This window comes from Schistocerca americana, chromosome 1, assembly GCF_021461395.2.
Source record: "Schistocerca americana isolate TAMUIC-IGC-003095 chromosome 1, iqSchAmer2.1, whole genome shotgun sequence".
Taxonomy (NCBI): domain Eukaryota; kingdom Metazoa; phylum Arthropoda; class Insecta; order Orthoptera; family Acrididae; genus Schistocerca; species Schistocerca americana.
In genome coordinates, this window is record NC_060119.1 from 589,151,822 (window position 1) to 589,171,720 (window position 19,899).

At 43.0% G+C, this 19,899-nt stretch overlaps 1 protein-coding gene across 1 annotated transcript in view; it reads right to left on the minus strand.

The window, feature by feature from the left end:
* LOC124579407 (choline O-acetyltransferase) overlaps positions 1-19,899 on the minus strand; it is a 258,555-nt gene that overhangs the window by 29,386 nt on the left and 209,270 nt on the right. Inside the window, exon 8 of the mRNA XM_047131242.1 lies at positions 1,486-1,666. Coding sequence (XP_046987198.1) covers positions 1,486-1,666 — 181 coding nt within the window. The remainder of the gene's footprint in view (positions 1-1,485; positions 1,667-19,899) is intronic.

The following is a 19,899-nucleotide window of genomic DNA, read 5'->3' on the forward strand; positions in this document are numbered from 1 at the left end:
GTCCCACATAATGCCACCCCAAAACAGAAGGGAACCTCCACCTTGGTGCACTCGCTTGGCAGTGTGTCTAAGGCGTTCACCCAGACCGGGTTGCCTCCAAACACGTCCTTGACGATTGTCTGGTTGAAGGCATAAACGACACTCACCGGTGAAGAGAACGTGATGGCAGTCTTGAGCGGTCCATTCGACATGTTGTTGGGCCCATCTGCACCGCGCTCCATGGTGTCGTAGTTGTCGCCATGAACTTTGGGAGTGAAGTTGCGCATCATGCAGCCTATTGTGCACAGTTTGAGTCGTAACACGGCGTCCTGTGGCTGCACGAAAAGCATTATTCAACATGGTGGCGTTGCTGTCAGGGTTCCTCCGAGCCATAATCCGTAGGTAGCGGTCATCCACTGCAGTAGCAGCCCCTGGGCGTCCTGAGCGAGGCATGTCATCGACAGTTTCTGTCTGTCTGCATCTCCTCCATGTCCGAGCACCATCGCCTTGGTTCACTCTGAGACTCCTGGTCACTTCCCTTGTTGAGAGCGCTTCATGGCACAAAGTAACAATGCGGACGCGATGGAACCGCGGTATTGACCGTCAAGGCATGGTTGAACTTCAAACAACTCGAGCCGTGTACCTCCTTCCTGGTGGAATGACTAGAACTGATCGGCTGTCGGACCCCTTCCGTCTATTAGGCGCTGCTCATCCATGGTTGTTTACATCTTTGGGTGGGTTCAGTGACATCTCTGAACAGTCAAAGGGACTGTGTCTGTGATACAATATCCACTTCGGGAGTTCTGGGAACCGGGGTGACGCAAAATTTTTTTTGATGTTTGTATATACCTGCAAAAGAGACTGCCTTTTTATTTGAAAATTGGATTACTGTTGTTGAACCGAGCCGGAAATGGAGTTGAGAAACACATTCAGAGGACAGAAGTTTTGGTTGAGATGCAGGAAGTCTTAATAGCTAGGCCTACGGTACTTGAATTACAAAACAGCACGCTATGTTACATTACGGTTTAGACTGGTCTTGTTTGTATGGAACAAGATAAGGTGAGACATGTAGAATGGAGTAGTGTATAATCTGATTAGTTGAGTGGATGTCAACAACGAGAATCTATCTCTATTAGGACTCTGTTGAGGTCAGCCATGCGGTAGTTTCGTATGAGCTACTCAGCCGGTGGGGTAATCTGAAATCTGTAATTTTATATTATCATTTAATAACTGCTAGGTGGTATTACTTAAAATAGCATCTAATATACAGTCTCAGACAGCTAGCGGACAATAAGCAAAGCCAATCAGATATAGCACGAACACGAGTCGCACAACATTTTTTGGCAACAGAGATGCAGCTACATAGAAACGCCAGGCACTGGACTATTTCGTATACACGGATACAATGTGCCGCAGGGAGAGGAGACACGACAGCATTTCCGAGTTGGAGCGGGACCACCACACTCACATGCGACATGTGCGTGCTTATAGGAGTGAATTACTCACATCATAGAGGCTGAATGTTACCCGTTTTCCAGAAGGCTGTGTCCCATCGTCCTCATCCTGGCACATCGCCGTCACCCACTGCAGGGCCTCCGGAGTGGCAGACCGGATGCAGTCCACTCGCCCCAGCCGGAACCGCCTCGTAGACGCACTCTCGTAAGTTGCCACGAGCCGACGGTTGAGCCTGCACAGCCAGAATACAAGCACTACCAAGCTGCTTCCCTGTCAGTGAACACCGATTTTGATGTACGATGTGGTATCCAGAACTCCCGAAATGTATTAATTAGAACTGCTACGTCTTCAGGAAGTGCAAAATGGCTAAGCAGAGTTGGCTAGAGGACAAATGTAAGGATGTAGAAGCATGTATCACTAGGGGTAAGATAGATACTGCCTACAGGAAAAATAAAGAGACCTTTGGAGAAAAAAAGGACCACTTACATGAATATCAAGAGCTCAGATGGAAACCCAGTTCTAAGCAAAGAAGGGACAGCAGAAAAGTGGAAGGAGTATATAGAGGGTCTATACAAGGGCGATGTTCTTGAGGACAATATTATGGAAATGCAAGAGGAGGTAGAAGAAGATGAAATGAGAGATATGATACTGCGTGAAGAGTTTGACAGAGCACTGAAAAACCTGAGTCGAAACAAGCCCCGGGAGTAGACAACATTCCATTATAACTACTGATTGCCTTGGGAGAGCCAGCCCTGACAAAATTCTACCATCTGGTGAGCAAGATGTTTGAGACAGGTTAAATACCCTCAGGCTTCAAGAAGAATATAATAATTCCAATCCCAAAGAAAGCAGGTGCTGAAAGATGTGAAAATTACCGAACTATCAGTTTAATAAGTCACGGCTGCAAAATACTTTACAGACGAATGGAAAAACTGATAGAAGCCGACCTCGGGGAAGATCAATTTGGATTCCGTAGAAATGTTGGAACACGTGAGGCAATACTGACCCTACGACTTATCTTAGAAGAAAGATTAAGGAAAGGCAAACCTACGTTTCTAGCATTTGTAGACTTAGAGAAAGCTTTTGAAAATGTTGATTGGAAAATTCTCTTTCAAATTCTGAAGGTGGCAGGGGTAAAATACAGGGAGCGAAAGGCTATTTGCAATTTGTACAGAAACCAGATGGCAGTTATAAGAGCCGAGGGGAATGAAAGGGAAGCAGTGGTTGGGAAGGGAGTGAGACAGAGTTGTAGCCTCTCCCCGATGTTATTCAATCTGTATATTGAGCAAGCAGTAAAGGAAACAAAAGAAAAGTTCGGAGTAGGTATCAAAATCCATGGAGAAGAAATAAAAACTTTGAGGTTCGCCGATGACATTGTAATTCTGTCAGAGACAGCAAAGGACTTGGAAGAGCAGTTGAACGGAATGGACAGTGTCTTGAAAGGAGGGTATAAGATGAACATCAACAAAAGCAAAACGGGGATAATGGAATGTAGTAGAATTAAGTCGGGTGATGTTGAGGGAAGTAGTTTAGGAAATGAGACACTTAAAGTAGTAGATGAGTTTTGCTATTTGGGGAGCAAAATAACTGATGATGGTCGAAGTAGAGAGGGTATAAAATGTAGACTGGCAATGGTAAGGAATGCGTTTCTGAAGAAGAGAAACTTGTTAACATCGAGTATAGATTTAAGCTTCAGGAAATCATTTCTGAAAGTATTTGTATGGAGTGCAGCCATGTAAGGAAGTGAAACGTGGACGATAAATAGTTTAGACAAGAAGAGAATAGACGCTTTCTAAATGTGGTGCTACAGAAGAATGTTGAAGATTAGATGGGTAGATCACATAACTAATGAAAAGGTATTGAATAGAATTGGAGAGAAGAGGAGTTTGTGGCACAACTTGACTAGAAGAAGGGATCGGTTGGTAGGACATGTTCTGAGGCATCAAGGAATCGCCAATATAGTATTGGAGGGCAGCGTGGAGGGTAAAATCGTAGAGGGAGACCAAGATATGAATACACTAAACAGATTCGGAAGGATGAAGGTTGCAGTAGGTACTGGGAGATGAAGAAGCTTGCACAGGATAGAGTAGCATGGAGAGCTGCGTCAAACCAGTCTCAGGACTGAAGACCACAACAACAACAACAACGTCTTACCTAGATCTCATTCTGTGCCATCACCATCAAGGTAGTCCACTTGGCAGCGACTACACTGATCTCAAAGCACCTGCAAGTTTCGAAATGCGCTTTGGAAATCTTCCTTTCTTAGGGTGTATAGTGCCCTCTGCGTTTCCGTTAGAATATCCTCCATTAAGGCTTCGTCTCTTCAACATGATTTGCATCTTGAGGAAGAGAAAAAAGGTCCCTTGGAGGTAGTGGATAGTGGGTGGGAAAAACAATCATCTTGCTTTATTAAAAAATTTCCTGAATAATGTAAGCTGTACCTGGTCGTGCATTTTCAAGATGGAGTACCCAGTCGTTCGTATGTCTGTGGACGTTTTCTCCTCTCACCCTCCCGCAACTATATTAGAAAACTGCAGTACACCTAGATCTGCATAAATACTCCGCATGTCACCGTACGGCGCGTGGCGTAGGGTCCCCTGAACCAATACTAGTCGCTTTGTTTCCTGTCCCACGGGTGAATAGAGGAAATGAAAACGGCTATGTACCTCCGTACGAGCCGTAATTTCTCTCATCTCATCTTCGTCTCCTTGCGCGAAACGTACGGTGACGGCAGTAGAATCTCTCTGCAGTCATCTTCAGTTGGTGGCTCTCTAAATTTTCTCATATGTGTTCTGCTAAAATAACGTCGGCTTCCCTCCAGGGATACTCATTTGAGTTTCCTAAGCATCTCTGTAATATTTGTGTGTTGTTTCAACGTATCACTAAGAAATCTAGCAGCCTGGCTCTGAATTGCATCCACGTCTTTCTTTGATCCTATCTGGTGTGGATCCCAAATATTGGAGCAGTTCTCAAGAATGGGTTGCACTATTGTCTTACATGCCGTATCCTTTACAGATGAACCACAATTCCCTAAAATTCTCCTGATAATTCGAAGCCGAATATTCGCCTTCCCTATTACAATCCTCGCCTGCTCGTTCCATTTCTTATCTGTTTGCAACGTTACGCCTAGAATCAAGGTGACCGTGTCAAGCAGCACACTACTAATGCTGTATTCGAACATTACGGGTTTGTTTTTCCTGCTCATCTCCTTAGAACTCTCTATTGATCATCTGACCAGGAAACACGAACTCATAGTGAACAATCCAGGGTGTCCCTCCTAAGAGTCGTCAGGCTTGTTTTCTCTGTTACTGATATCTGCAATTTCGTTTTTGGGTTCTGTAGCTCGACTCACTTCAAACAAATACTGCTGATCTCGTCTTTAGCGAGACTTCCAGTGACGAAAGACATCGTCGGTTTGTTATCTGTTAAAAACAGTGGTCCAGAATTAGTCCAATGTGATAATCGTTTTATCGATATGTATTAAGGAGGCCAATAGAACACATAGAATAAACAGCGGTCCAGCAGCGACAGCACTGCCCTGGCACGTGCTGACTGCTGCTGCCATGCAGCAGCGCTACTCGGTGACTGCTGGAGTACAGGATTTATTCTTCGTGTTCTACTGAGCCTGCTCTTACTTTTCGAGTGAAGAAATATCACACTAGATAAATCTGGGACCTCTCTATCGCATGGGAATATAAAATTCCGCTTTAAAAATAAAGTTGTTCGTATCGGAAAACAAATCGTCAATGAACGTCCATGAACGACGTGATGACTCGGTGACTCGAGCTACATATTGTAAAAACGAAACTGCAAATATGCGCCGAAAAAAACAAAGAAAATGCGGTTGACGACACCTTGAGGGGAACACTTGTGTATATATATTGACGATTCCTACTTCGTTCAGGGGCATGTCCATTAACATAACTTTCGTCACCAACGGTGATCTAGGAAGATATTTGGAATCGTCTTGCAGCAGTTGTTTAAATTTGTTTACACTTCCACAAGATGTTGCTACTGTCCGTCCTGAAGTAGTCGTTGCACAAACTTCGCCGTAATTCTTACGTCCTCAACCTTCTATTTAGTATCCTTGAATCTTGCCGACTGGCAGATCGGACGTAGGAGAGCGACGCAAATAATGTGAAACGGGGCGCAGTAGAAGTTCACATGTGGTCTGCTGAGATAGTCCCTGTCAGAGATAAAACTTAACTAAAGAACTGTCGTTTGTCAAAGATAAAACTTCTGTTGATTTTGTGGAGCTACTGTCCTAGGCCTCACTAAATTTCGTGCCATCTTATTTTCTTTTAAAATTGTCACCTTGTTTATAATTTCCATGGCTTGTCTATGTTGTGATGGATGATAGTTCATCACTGCACGTTAAATCCTGGTTTCGGAATAAATGGTTCAAATGGCTCTGAGCACTATGGGGCTTAACATCTGAGGTCATCAGTCCCCTACTTAAACCTAACTAACCTAAGGATATCACACACATCCATGCCTGAGGCAGGATTCGAACCTGCGACCGTAGCGGTTGCCCGGTTCCAGACTGAAGCGCCTAGAAGCGCTCGGCCACAGCGGCGAGACTGATATATTTTCATTGCTGATCTACAAATATCTTTTATGTTTTTATAAAATCTTATCAATCTGATCAATTACTTTTTTAATAAAAGGGAGAAAACTATGATATATCCTTGCCCTTCAGCCTACTGTTATTTGTTCGTATAATGACATTTTCTTCTTTTTCTTAAACCTGCTTGAGATGTTCTATTTCGGTGGGTATATGTTGTGGGACGCTAAGTCTTTTATATACAATGATGAACAATTATGCAGTGCTACATTGGGAAGCCATCGAAATATTTAAACAAGGAGGCAATTTTAAAAGGAAAGCAGCCGTGAAACTTAGTGATACAGGACTACAGAATCAATAAGTACGTTGCATCTTCGACAGATGACGTTCTATAGTTAATTTTTATCCCTCAAAAGGATTAACTCTGCCAATCACATTTAGCTTCTATCACGCACCGTTTTCGCAGTATTTATGGCGCTCTCAGACGTCCGACCCGTCAGTCGACAAGACTCAGTGGAATCAGTAACACCTATGAAGATGTCCAGAGCAGCTCTGGAGGAAACGTCTGGGACAAAAAAGCTTAGTGGGCAACGATCATGCAACCTGGATGATTCACCAGCAACTGTTCTCTGATGTGACGCCATTTTGACACCCGACAGCAAGGTGGTTATCATCAATGGACGTTAGAAACGCCTGTATTAGTCGTTAGGCTATCCGTTCTAAAGTGTTGTTTGCAAAAGCTTGCTTCAACATTTGAAGCGTTTCTGTAGCGATTTTCTCAAGTATAAAACTTTTTTTTTTTTACAGACACTGCTTTTTCATGCCAACCGACGCAAACTCATAGAAAGACGATAATGGAAATATCCTCACCGACAACTAACCAAACCACTCAGCACACAGCCATTGGCCAAAATTCTAATTTCGGGAACTTTTGGACAACACCTCGTAGTTTCCGCTGTTATTTTTAATCTATGTCATACAAACTGTAAAGAGAAGAAAAACAGATTTTTTAATATTTTTCAGAGAAAACTTTTGTATTAAGTCAACACTGTGCGAAATGATATGGACAGGCATATATGTAAGTGTACTGCACTCATAGAATTCAGGAAATGATTTAATTAAATATGTGACTCAAAGTATTGTGCATAATGGTGGTGAAATATTACTACCGTGGCACAAAAGTAAAGCCACTGTTCACGTTACTAAGGGATAGTTCATCGTGATCTACGCAGCATGATTTTTCAACGTACTCTGTGACATGTTTCCCCAAAATCGATCAAAAGTGTTTTACTGCAGACATATTCTTCTTAACCATTGTGAAATATGTATTTGGTCTGATACGAAGAAAAACAGACTAACACTGGAATTTGTGTATTTATCAAGTACATTCAATTAGTGTTTAAATAAGAAAGAAAGAAAAACGAAATAATACAATGTGCTTCTTAAAGAGAAAACTGTAGTTTAAAATAAATTAGAGCAGGGACATGGCAAACTATATTGAGTTAAACAATAGTATTCGGAACATAGATCATTGAGACTGTGAAGGAAATGAGTAGATACGCATGTATGGTAAACACACTCCTGGAAATAGAAAAAAGAACACATTGACACCGGTGTGTCAGACCCACCATACTTGCTCCGGACACTGCGAGAGGGCTGTACAAGCAATGATCACATGCACGGCACAGCGGACACACCAGGAACCGCGGTGTTGGCCGTCGAATGGCGCTAGCTGCGCAGCATTTGTGCACCGCCGCCGTCAGTGTCAGCCAGTTTGCCGTGGCATACGGAGCTCCATCGCAGTCTTTAACACTGGTAGCATGCCGCGACAGCGTGGACGTGAACCGTATGTGCAGTTGACGGACTTTGAGCGAGGGCGTATAGTGGGCATGCGGGAGGCCGGGTGGACGTACCGCCGAATTGCTCAACACGTGGGGCGTGAGGTCTCCACAGTACATCGATGTTGTCGCCAGTGGTCGGCGGAAGGTGCACGTGCCCGTCGACCTGGGACCGGACCGCAGCGACGCATGGATGCATGCCAAGACCGTACGATCCTACGCAGTGCCGTAGGGGACCGCACCGCCATGTCCCAGCAAATTAGGGACACTGTTGCTCCTGGGGTATCGGCGAGGACCATTCGCAACCATCTCCATGAAGCTGGGCTACGGTCCCGCACACCGTTAGGCCGTCTTCCGCTCACGCCCCAACATCGTGCAGCCCGCCTCCAGTGGTGTCGCGACAGGCGTGAATGGAGGGACGAATGGAGACGTGTCGTCTTCAGCGATGAGAGTCGCTTCTGCCTTGGTGCCAATGATGGTCGTATGCGTGTTTGGCGCCGTGCAGGTGAGCGCCACAATCAGGACTGCATACGACCGAGGCACACAGGGCCAACACCCGGCATCATGGTGTGGGGAGCGATCTCCTACACTGGCCGTACACCACTGGTGATCGTCGAGGGGACACTGAATAGTGCACGGTACATCCAAACCGTCATCGAACCCATCGTTCTACCATTCCTAGACCGGCAAGGGAACTTGCTGTTCCAACAGGACAATGCACGTCCGCATGTATCCCGTGCCACCCAACGTGCTCTAGAAGGTGTAAGTCAACTACCCTGGCCAGCAAGATCTCCGGATCTGTCCCCCATTGAGCATGTTTGGGACTGGATGAAGCGTCGTCTCACGCGGTCTGCACGTCCAGCACGAACGCTGGTCCAACTGAGGCGCCAGGTGGAAATGGCATGGCAAGCCGTTCCACAGGACTACATCCAGCATCTCTACGATCGTCTCCATGGGAGAATAGCAGCCTGCATTGCTGCGAAAGGTGGATATACACTGTACTAGTGCCGACATTGTGCATGCTCTGTTGCCTGTGTCTATGTGCCTGTGGTTCTGTGGTTCTGTCAGTGTGATCATGTGATGTATCTGACCCCAGGAATGTGTCAATAAAGTTTCCCCTTCCTGGGACAATGAATTCACAGTGTTCTTATTTCAATTTCCAGGAGTGTATAATACACTACCCGATGAAACGTATCTGGACACATATTAGTGGACATTAATCTGGGCTGTGTCCACCCTTCGCCTTTATGACAGCTTGAACTCTGTTGAGGAAACGTTGAGTGAGGTGTCTGAATGTTTGTGAAGGAACGGCAGTCCTTTATTCCTTATCCAAGCCGAAACCAGGGAAGGTTGGGACTCAGGTCAGGTACGTTATTGTCTACAAACCGTCGCCTCACAGACGCTGCTTTATGACAGGGTGCCCTGTCAAGTTGTCGTAAACAGTCGTAGGTCTAGATGCTATTCCTCTACTTTAAACAGACACTGTGCTGTAAAATGTGTTCATATACTTTCACATTCAGCGTTTTTTATGCACAATAACGGGACCAGACCGTAAACATGAAAATCACCCCCATAACCAAACACGATCCACTCCGAATTTCTCTGTTGACACTATGCTTGATGGCAGGTGACGTTCTCCAGGGATTCATCAATCCCAAAACCCTTCAAGCAGATTGCCACAGGATACTGGGTTATTAATTATTCCAAATCACTCGTTTACAGTCAGCCAGTGTCCAGTGGCGTCACTCTCTGCACCACCTCAAACTTCGCCCAGCCCTGACTACACAAATGTGTGGCTTATGAACAGCTGCTCGACCATTTAACCCCCCCCCCCCCCCCCCATTTTTAAAAATTCCTACTCACAGTCCAGCCAGCTGGACTGCTGGTAGTACTTTGCGATTCACGAGTGATTCCTTCCGCTGATATCATGCAATTTTTACAACGTTACAATAAAGTCCTTTTTATTACTAAAAAACATGGCCTTGTTTTGAAAAATAGAATAGGTAGTGCAATAATTATTAAGTGCTCAGTCGCTAAAAAGCATTATTAAATATGCACGATAATATCTTGATACAATGAGTGGGATAGAAAAGGAAATGATAATATGACGTACAATTAGTTGTGTGCAGGTAAACCGCAGTTAAGTGCAGACCTAGCTAACAGATTAACGGCGAGATCCAGAAAAGTAAATATGAGCGCTAGTTCCTTTGCGTAAGCGCATGTTTAGTTCAGTACCTGAGTGCACGAATTAATTCAAATGGTTCAAATGGCTCTAAGCGCTATGGGACTTAGCGTCTGAGGTCATCAGTCCTCTATACTTAGACCTACTTAAATCTAACTAACCTAAGGACATCACACACATCCATGTCCGAGGCAGGATTCGAACCTGCGACCGTAGCAGCCACATGGTTCCGGACTGAAGCGCCTAGAACTGCCAGGCCGCAGGGTCCGGCTGCACAAATTAATTGAGAAAACCAAAACTTTAACTCGAAATAAATGACTTTGCATCCATCTCGTCGTGTCGCGCACAAATGCTGCACATGCTTACCATCACCCTAAAACTCACATGCAGAGAATGGCTGCCGTGGTGGCTGGAAGTTACAAGTTGAGCCCAGGCATCTGTGACTGGCTCTGAGACAGGGTCTCGAAACGAGATTTAGCTTCTGGAAGTGCAGACGAATGGAAAATGTTCCATTTCTGGAGCTGTAAGACCCAGAGCTCTAGCATCTAGCGTCCGTACGCTCTCCTTCTCAAAATCATGTTCATCCTGCCAGCACCAGATTCTTGTTAGCTAATCGCTGTGGACCTTGTGAGTTGCGTGCAACGAAATATTTTACAAAAATATTAGCAATTTTCCTCCTTGCAAACAGTCTGCTGTGACTAGCCAGTGACATATTGCACGTAACATTCACGAGTTCTCATCCTCGTCTCTTTTTTTTTTCTTTTTTTGTCATCATTCTTCTGACTGGTTTGATGCGGCCCGCCATGAATTCCTCTCCTGTGCCAACGTCTTCATCTCAGAGTAGCACTTGCAGCTTACGTCAGCAATTATTTGCTAGATGTATTCCACGGTATTCCTGAACAGTTTTTACTTCCTACAGTTCCCTCTAGTACCATGGAACTTATTCCCTGGTGTCTTAAAAGATATCCTACCATCGTGTCCCTTCTTCTTGTCAGTATTTTCCATATATTCCTTTCTCAGCCGATTCTGCACAGCGGACCCTCTCTGCAGTCCATGTTACACAATCACACATTGCTGTGCTGAAAAGTACATCCTCAGGAACGGCTTCCTCAAATTAAATTCTATGTTTGTACTAGTAGGCTTCTTTTGGCCAGGAATGCCCTTTTTGCCAGTCGTAGTCTGCTTTTTACGTCCTCCTTGCTCCATCCGTCAAGGGGTAATTTTGCTGCCTAGGTAAGGAAATTCTTTAACTTCATCTACTTTGTGCCCGTTAGTCTTCATGTTAAGTTTCTCTTTGTACTCATATCTGCTACTTCTCTCTGCTTTAATCTTTCTTCGATTTACCCTCAATCCATATTCTGAACTCATTAGAATGCTCACCCCATTCAACAGATCCTGTAATTTTGTTTTCAATTTCATTGAAGATAGGAATGTCGTCAGCGAATCTTGTCATTAATATCCTATCCAACTAAATTTTAATTCCACTCCTTTCTTTAATTTCTGTCATTGCTTCTTCTATGTATAGACTGCACAGTAGGGGTGAAAGACTGAAAGACTGCATCCCTCTCTTACACCCTTTTAATGCGAGCACTTCATTCTTAGCCTTCCACTCTTATTATTCCCTCCTGACTCTTGTGCATGTAGTATATTACCCGTCTCTCCGAACAGTTTATCCCTGTTTTCCTCAGAATTTCAAACATCTTGCACCATTTGGCATTGTCGACCGCTTTTTCCAAATCGACGAATCCTGTTAACGTGTCTTGCTTCCATTCTCAAGGGTAATGCCAGAACAGCCTCTCTGTCCCTTTACGTTTCCTAAAGCCAAACCGATCGTCATCTGTCACATCCTCAATTTTCTTTTTCATTTTTCTGTATATTATTCTTGTCAGTAATTTGGATGTATGGGCTATTATGTGGATTGTGCGATAGTTCTCGCACTTGTCAGTTCTTGCAGTCTTCGGAATTGTGTGCTTGACCTTTTCCCGAAAGTCAGATGGTATATCGCCAGACTCATACAATCTATACATCAGCTTGAATAGTGGTTTTGTTGCCACCTCCCGTCGCTACAAAAATAATTTTGATGAGCCCGTCCTGGACTCCCTCACAAAACTTACAATCAATGAACGCTAACCTCTTTCTAGGCGCTTCAGTCTGGAACCGCGCGACCGCTACGGTCGCAGGTTCGAATCCTGCCTCGGGCATGGATGTGTGTGATGTCCTTAGGTTAGTTAGGTTTAAGTAGTTCTAAGTTCTAGGGGACTGATGACCTCAGATGCTAAGTCCCATAGTGCTCAGAGCCATTTGAACCATTTTTTTGAACCTCTTTCTTTGAGTTCAGCAGCTTCCTCTCCCTCTGAATGTCTCATGTTTTTCCATCCCGTCGCAGAGCCCTGTCTTTTTAGAAACCATTCCTTTCAGCGCCCCTCACAGTACGAGTTTACGACTTCCGAAGATCGACCTGATGCCCCCTCCTGTGGCCGCTACTGGGACACAGAGCACCATCTCAAAAAGCTCCCGTCGCTCGGTGCACACCCGCCAGGGACTCTGCCTTTTAGCGAAAAACAGTTTTATGACCCGCTTGCTGTTCTACCCCAATGGACATCGCGTTCTCGCGCGGACTCAGCTCTCAGAAAAATTACACACAGTTTTCACCACGATATACCGGTAGAACGAAATAAAGAAGTATTTATTAAATTCACAGTCGTCGGTGTTTGTTACAATTATTTGCACACTTTCATGCGTCACTTGTAATTTGAGCTGATTTGGTTGTCTTATGGAGCAGTTCTGAGAAAACTGCCCTGTAACACACTTCAGAATCTCGTCACCAAATACTGACTTGGGCAGTTTTAGAAGAGTTGAAATATCCCTGATGGGTTTGTTAATCAGGTAACATCCAATGATTAGTGCACGTTTGAAGTAGCTTGTTTCTCCTGGCCTACTCATTCAGCTGTTACTGTTTCTATGTTGACAACACAATTCTCTTTGCCTCCTTTCATACTGCCGTATCTGCCTCTCGTCACGACTAGTGGTCTGTTCCTCATTACATAGTTGTGTCCGGATACTTTTGTCCACATAGTAAATGTATTCTCTTAAAGTTGCCTATGACACAGTAACCAGTAACAGAGGGGAAAAAAAACATTGTTCAAGCTTTAGTTGCTTTCTTTATGTATCTGCATAGTTCAGTAGATGACTAAGAAACGAAGATAGTAATTGGAATGATACTCGGCAAGTAACATAACATGAACAGTATAAATTCATTCATGGTAAGAAGAAAGTAAAGGATTTGGCATATGAAGGTGTTACAGTAGAAATGGTTCAAGCTGGAAGAAAGAAAATACGAAAGAAACTATAAATATGTATAAAAATTTATTTTACTTTGTTGTATTTTGTTCTTTCGCCTCTCTCGGTCGAGGATGGGAAATGAAAGCAGTACAATATGTCAACAATAAGCATTTAAACTATCTATGTAACTAAGAATGTAAAATTTTGTTTGTTCAAAATCGTGTACTTCCGAAAGGTCTTGATCTATTGTTATGAAAGTTCACACTACGTTGAATTCTAACACGGAAGTGTGTTTAGGTATATAATTATTTAATATGTGATGCTTACTATATGTATATGCAACGTTTTGAAATTTTTGTAACATTTCCCTCTTAATAAATTTATATAAATTTGTGTATTACATATATTTAAAAAATAGGTCAATGAAATACGTGCATACGATAATGGAAAGTTGTGTCAGAATTCCAAGGTGTTCAGTCAAAAACTTTCGGAGATTTGCGATTAGGAACACTTATATTTTCTATATAAGTACAAACATAGAGGTTCGTTTCTTCAAAATCTCAACTCTCCGAAAGACCTTCACGGATTTCTCTGAAATTGTGACGCAACATTGCATTCGAATACTCACGTGATTTTATATACCTAGTCTACTGGGACGCCATGTGTTGTATACGTAATATATATGTAATAAAAGGGCAAACCTTATAAAAATGTGAGTGTTGATTTGTTCAAAATCGCTAACCTCCTATAGTTCTTCACCGTTGCTTTGATTGACGCAATGTTGAATTCTAATATGGGCGTTATTTTAAGTACCTAATTCTTTAATATACGTTTATTCTGAATACATATAGCACACACACACACACACACACACACACACACACACACACATATATATATATATATATATATATATATATATATATATATATATATATATATATAGGGTGGTCCACTGATAGTGACCGGGACAAATATCTCACGAAATAAGCGTCAAACGAAAAAACTACAAAGAACGAAACTTGTCTAGCTTGAAGGAGGAAACCAGATGGTGCTATGGTTGGCCCGCTAGATGGCGCTGCCATAGGTTAAACGGATTTCAACTGTGTTTTTTTAAATAGGAACCCCCATTTTATTACATATTCGTGTAGTACGTAAAGAAATATGAATGTTGTAGTTGGACCACTTTTTTCGCTTTGTGATAGATGGCGCTGTAATAGTCACAAACGTATAAGTACGTGGTATCACGTAACATTCCGTCAGTGCGGACGGTATCTGCTTCGTGATACATTACCCGGGTTAAAATGGACGGTTTACCAATTGTAGAAAAGGTCGATATCGTGTTGATGTATGGCTATTGTGACCAAAATGCCCAATAGGCGTGTGCTATGTATGCTGCTCGGTATCCTGGACGACATCATCCACGTGTCCGGACCGTTCGCCGGATAGTTACGTTATTTAAGGAAACAGGAAGTGTTTAGCCATATGTGAAACGTCAACCACGACCTGCAACAAATGATGATGCCCAAGTAGGTAGCCGGCCGGGGTGGCCGAGCGGTTCTAGGCGCTACAGTTTGGAACCGCGCGACCGCTACGGTCGCAGGTTCGAATCCTGCCTCGGGCATGGTGTGTGTGTTTTCCTTAGGTTAGTTAGGTTTAAGTAGTTCTAAGTTATAGGGGACTGATGACCTCAGAAGTTAAGTCCCATAGTGCTCAGAGCCATTTGAACCGTTTTTGACCCCAAGTAGGTATTTTAGCTGCTGTCGCGGCTAATCCGCACATCAGTAGCAGACAAATTGCACGAGATTCGGGAATCTCAACAACGCCGGTGCTGAGAATGCTACATCAACATCGACTGCATCCGTACCATATTTCTGTGCACCGGGAATTGCATGGCGACGACTTTGAGCGTCGTGTACAGTTCTGCCACTGGGCAGAAGAGAAATTACGCGGCGATGATAGATTTTTTGCACTCGTTCTATTTAGCGACGAAGCGTCATTCACCAACAGCGGTAACGTAAACCGGCATAATATGCACTATTGGGCAACGGAAAATCCACGATGGCTGCGACAAGTGGAACATCAGTGACCTTGGCGGGTTAATGTATGGTGCGGCATTATGGGAGGAAGGACAATTGGCCCCATTTTATAGATGGCAATCTAAATGGTGCAACGTATGCTGATTTCCTACGTAATGTTCTACCGATGTTACTACAAGATACTTCACTGCATGACAGAATGGCGATGTACTTCCAACATGATGGATGTCCGGCACATAGCTCGCGTGTGGTTGAAGCGGTATTGAATAGCAATTTCATGACAGGTGGATTGGTCGTCGAAGCACCACACGTTCACCGGATCTGACGTCCCCGGATTTCTTTCTCTGGGGAAAGTTGAAGGATATTTGCTATCGTGAACCACCGACAACGCCTGACAACATGCGTCAGCACATTGTCAATGCATGTGTGAACATTACGGAAGGCGAACTGCTCGCTGTTGAGAGGAATGTCGTTACACGTATTGCCAAATGCATTTGAGGTTGACGGACATCATTTTGAGCATTTATTGGTCCAACTAAAACATTCATATTTTCTTACGTACTACACGAATATGTAATAAAAATAAGGGTTCCTATTAAAAAAAAAAAAAAAAAAACGCAGTTGATATCCCTTTGACCTATGGCAGCGCCATCTAGCGGGCCAACCATAGCGCCATCTGGTTTCCAAGCTAGACAAGTTTCGTTCTTTGTAGTTTTTTCGTTTGACGCTTATTTAGTGATATACGAGGGTGGCTGGAAAAGTTAAAAAGTACTTACGTCGCTGAAACTTTTTTTATTTTTCAATGTAATCTCGTTGTATAATAAATACACTTGGTCCAACGATGTTCCAGTGCCTTGATCCCATCTCGAAAATGAGTTTCCTCCAGGTCTGTAAAATAGTTGTCAACTCCGGCTATCAGTTCTTCGTTTCATCTACGTGATTACTCTGCTATTCACAATTAATTGCCTGGCAGAGGGTTCAATGAACCACCTTCAAGCTGTCTCTCCACCGCTCCACTCTCGAACTGCACGCGGGAAAAACGAGCACTTAAATTTTTCTGTGCGAGCCCTGATTTCTCTTATTTTATCGTGATGATCATTTCTCCCTATGCAGGTGGGTGCCAACAGAATGTTTTCGCAATTGGAGGAGAAAACTGGTGATTTAAATTTCATGCGAAGATCCCGTCGCAACCAAAAACGCCTTTGTTTTAATGATTGCCAATCCAATTCACGTATCATGTCTGTGGCACTATCTCCCCTATTTCGCGAAGTGAATTTTCGTACACCAAGAAAAATTTTCAGTTTTGGGAAGAGATGGAAGTCTGATGGAGCCATGTCAGGTGAATAAGGCGGGTGTCGCATCAATTCATACCTCAATTCGTGTAATTTTTCCATGGCGACGGCACATGTGTGCGTACGTGCATCAAGAGACGCTACACCCATCTTGCAGATAATTTTTTCATTTCTAATTCTTCAGTTAAAATGTGATATGCTCTTTCATATGACATCTGGCAAGCGTGAGCAACTTAACGCATTTTCAATCGGCGATATTCCATGACCATTTTGTGCACTTTTGCAATGATTTCTGGAGTAGTGACACATCTTGGCCAACCACTGCGCGGATCATCATCTAAGCTCTCTCGACCAAATCTAAATTCATTTGTCCAGGTGGCAGCAGTTGAATATGAAGGAGCAGAATCCCCCAGTGTATTCTGGAAATCGGTATGAATGCCTTTGGTTTCACACCTTTCTTTACGAAGTACTTAGTCACTGCTCGAATCTCGATTTTTTCCATCTTTGCAAATCACTATGCGGGAACAACAGTGCCACGTCACCGCCACAGCTCTCTTCCAAGAGCACTCGTTTCGCTATCGCTGACCTGTCTTGGTGATTCAGAGAACTTTTCAAACCATTCACGTATATATGTAATGTATAAAGGGAAAACATTGTTACCAAAAATCTCAAAATGTACTTTTCCAATGTACTTCAAATTTTTGCACGCGCTACTGTAATATACGTTTAGACACATGTAGACTATTTACTTTTTAATGTAAATACACAATAGTCAAACAGTGTTAACAAACAGGAAAGTTGTATTTATGGCTTATTGATTTATGATTAGAATACCAGACAGAAACCGAATTTGCAATAACAATAAACAAGGCTCAGGATCAGACAGAGGGGGAAATAGGAGATGGACGGTGAGAGGAACCGGACATAACAGAAGCGGGTACGAGAAGATGGTCAGAGAGAGAGGCAGGACGAGATGGAGGGAGAGGATGGGGAGGAGAAGATGGACAGAGAAAGGGGGTGGAGGTGGTGGAGTAAGAGAAGAGGCAGGGAGAGATGGAGAGAGGGGGAGGAGACGATGGGCAGAGAGAGAGAGGACAGATGGAAGAAATGAACAAAGGAAGGGAGAAAGGGAGAGAGACAGAGGCGGGGGAGAGAAGGAGATTAGGATGTATGACCAATTCCCATACATTTTATGAACATGTGTTTTCTCTTTGCTTTCTTTTCCATTTAAGCAGACAGACACAGGAAAGCCTGCCCAGGTACAGTTAGTTACTAATAATATTACAAATATGTACATGGTTTGAAAATTATTAAAATGATGTCTTCGTATTGATGATGTTTTAAAGTGAACACATAAAATGATACTCTTTCATTAGAATGGAGAACCCGCACTGGGAGGGAATCACGTATGTATCACATTTAAAAGAACATGTATATACAGAATAGGTGGCTCTAGTGTAATACTCCTTTCGTGTTAAGATTTAGATGTTATATTCGGAATTTAACGTCAAAACACTATTGCACTACCGCCATGTATCTGCCACAGGTTGTTTTATTCAAAGCATTTTGCCTCACTTAACACATAGTACTATTCCATGAAATGTATCTGTATGTAGAAATCTGACAAGAGATACTTTGAATCAAAGTCAATTAAATGTAACGTATTCATTGTTGTAAAAATTGTATGCAGCGTATAAAACTTCTTCGCATTTGCTTGAATCTTATTTGACTGATTCTGTAGATGGTTTAACGGAGTGCGTAAGTTGTGTAGTTTTTGAAAACAAAAATCGATCAAGACTGAAAATTATATTAATGAGTAATAATGGCTTGGAGTGCTATTGGTATGGAAAAACTGAGCTTCCAAAATTTCTGAAATCGAAAATTTGTTATCAGTGTGTAGTGCTAATTTCGAACAGCAGCTTTATGACATAAAATTTTACTGCGAAAAACATTCAAAAACTGAGATTTTCAAGAGAGAGTAATGGAGAGACGAGTGTTAGGAATTACTGGGAGAGACAGAAAAACAGACGAATGGCTCGGTCTATAGACTGGAGTGAAGACTTAATTATGTTCTTTTACACAGTTTTTTCGTTTGAAGGTGATACTTCTACATTTCCGATTAAGCATTCCGCCACTCAGCCATCCTCAGATCTGTCGTAAAGCAAAAACTATACACATGCCATGCACGTTATTTCATGTTTTGTAAGAACACTTGTGCTTAACTTGTTTTATTTCGATTAAAGCACAACTTGGAGCGCGAGCTGGCGGCGGATGAATAATTTACTTTCGCACCTGCGGCCTTATGGCCGCCAGTATGCCCCTGTACTTAATACGAGCATGTACCATTTGACGTAATACACTGTACTGATTTTTAAAGGTTTCTTAGTTTATACTATTCATATTTATATACTGTATTTAGTTTTCAAGCAGTTGCAAGCACATCTTATTTCTTGTAATATGTTGAAATGGTGTGAATTCCATGTTCATCCCTTTTTCCCTTACATCTAATTTTTCTACTGCAATGTTAAATAATGTAATCCCATGTTTATAATTGTTGTCTTACGACAAACCTGAAGACAGCTCAATGCCGTAACGTGTAAACATAAATAATAAAGTGTAACCTTAACGTAAAAATTTGTGTGTAAGTGCGTAAACACGGTTGCTGACCTCTAGCAAGACGTCCTATTTTCCATTACCAGAACGCAATTATGACTGTAATAGTATTGAGGGTTGTCATGTGGCTCAGCCGGCCGGTGTGGCCGTGCGGTTAAAGGCGCTTCAGTCTGGAACCGTGTGACCGCTACGGTCGCAGGTTCGAATCCTGCCTCGGGCATGGATGTGTGTGATGTCCTTAGGTTAGTTAGGTTGTTTAAGTAGTTCTAAGTTCTAGGGGACTGATGACCACAGCAGTTAAGTCCCATAGTGCTCAGAGCCATTTGAACCATTTTTTTGTCATGTGGCCAGGCGAATCAACTATAAAAGTACTGTGCTGGGTTACGAGAGATGGGGATAGACTCAGACGACGAACCAAGCAAAATGGGTGCATGGCGTTAGAAAAAATTTAAGTGCAACATGGTTGTTCTGCTTGAAGACTATAATGCATGGAGAATTCTGTAGGAGCCCTTTAAATAGAAGTGGTCATGAAATTTTCGATTGTGGTGACGGTAATAGTGATCATAAGTAGTGGTCGCTATCGGAGCAGAACCTATTTAGTTCACACACGTCTGACTTCATTCTTCCAACTGCTCAAAATTATCACAACGTAACG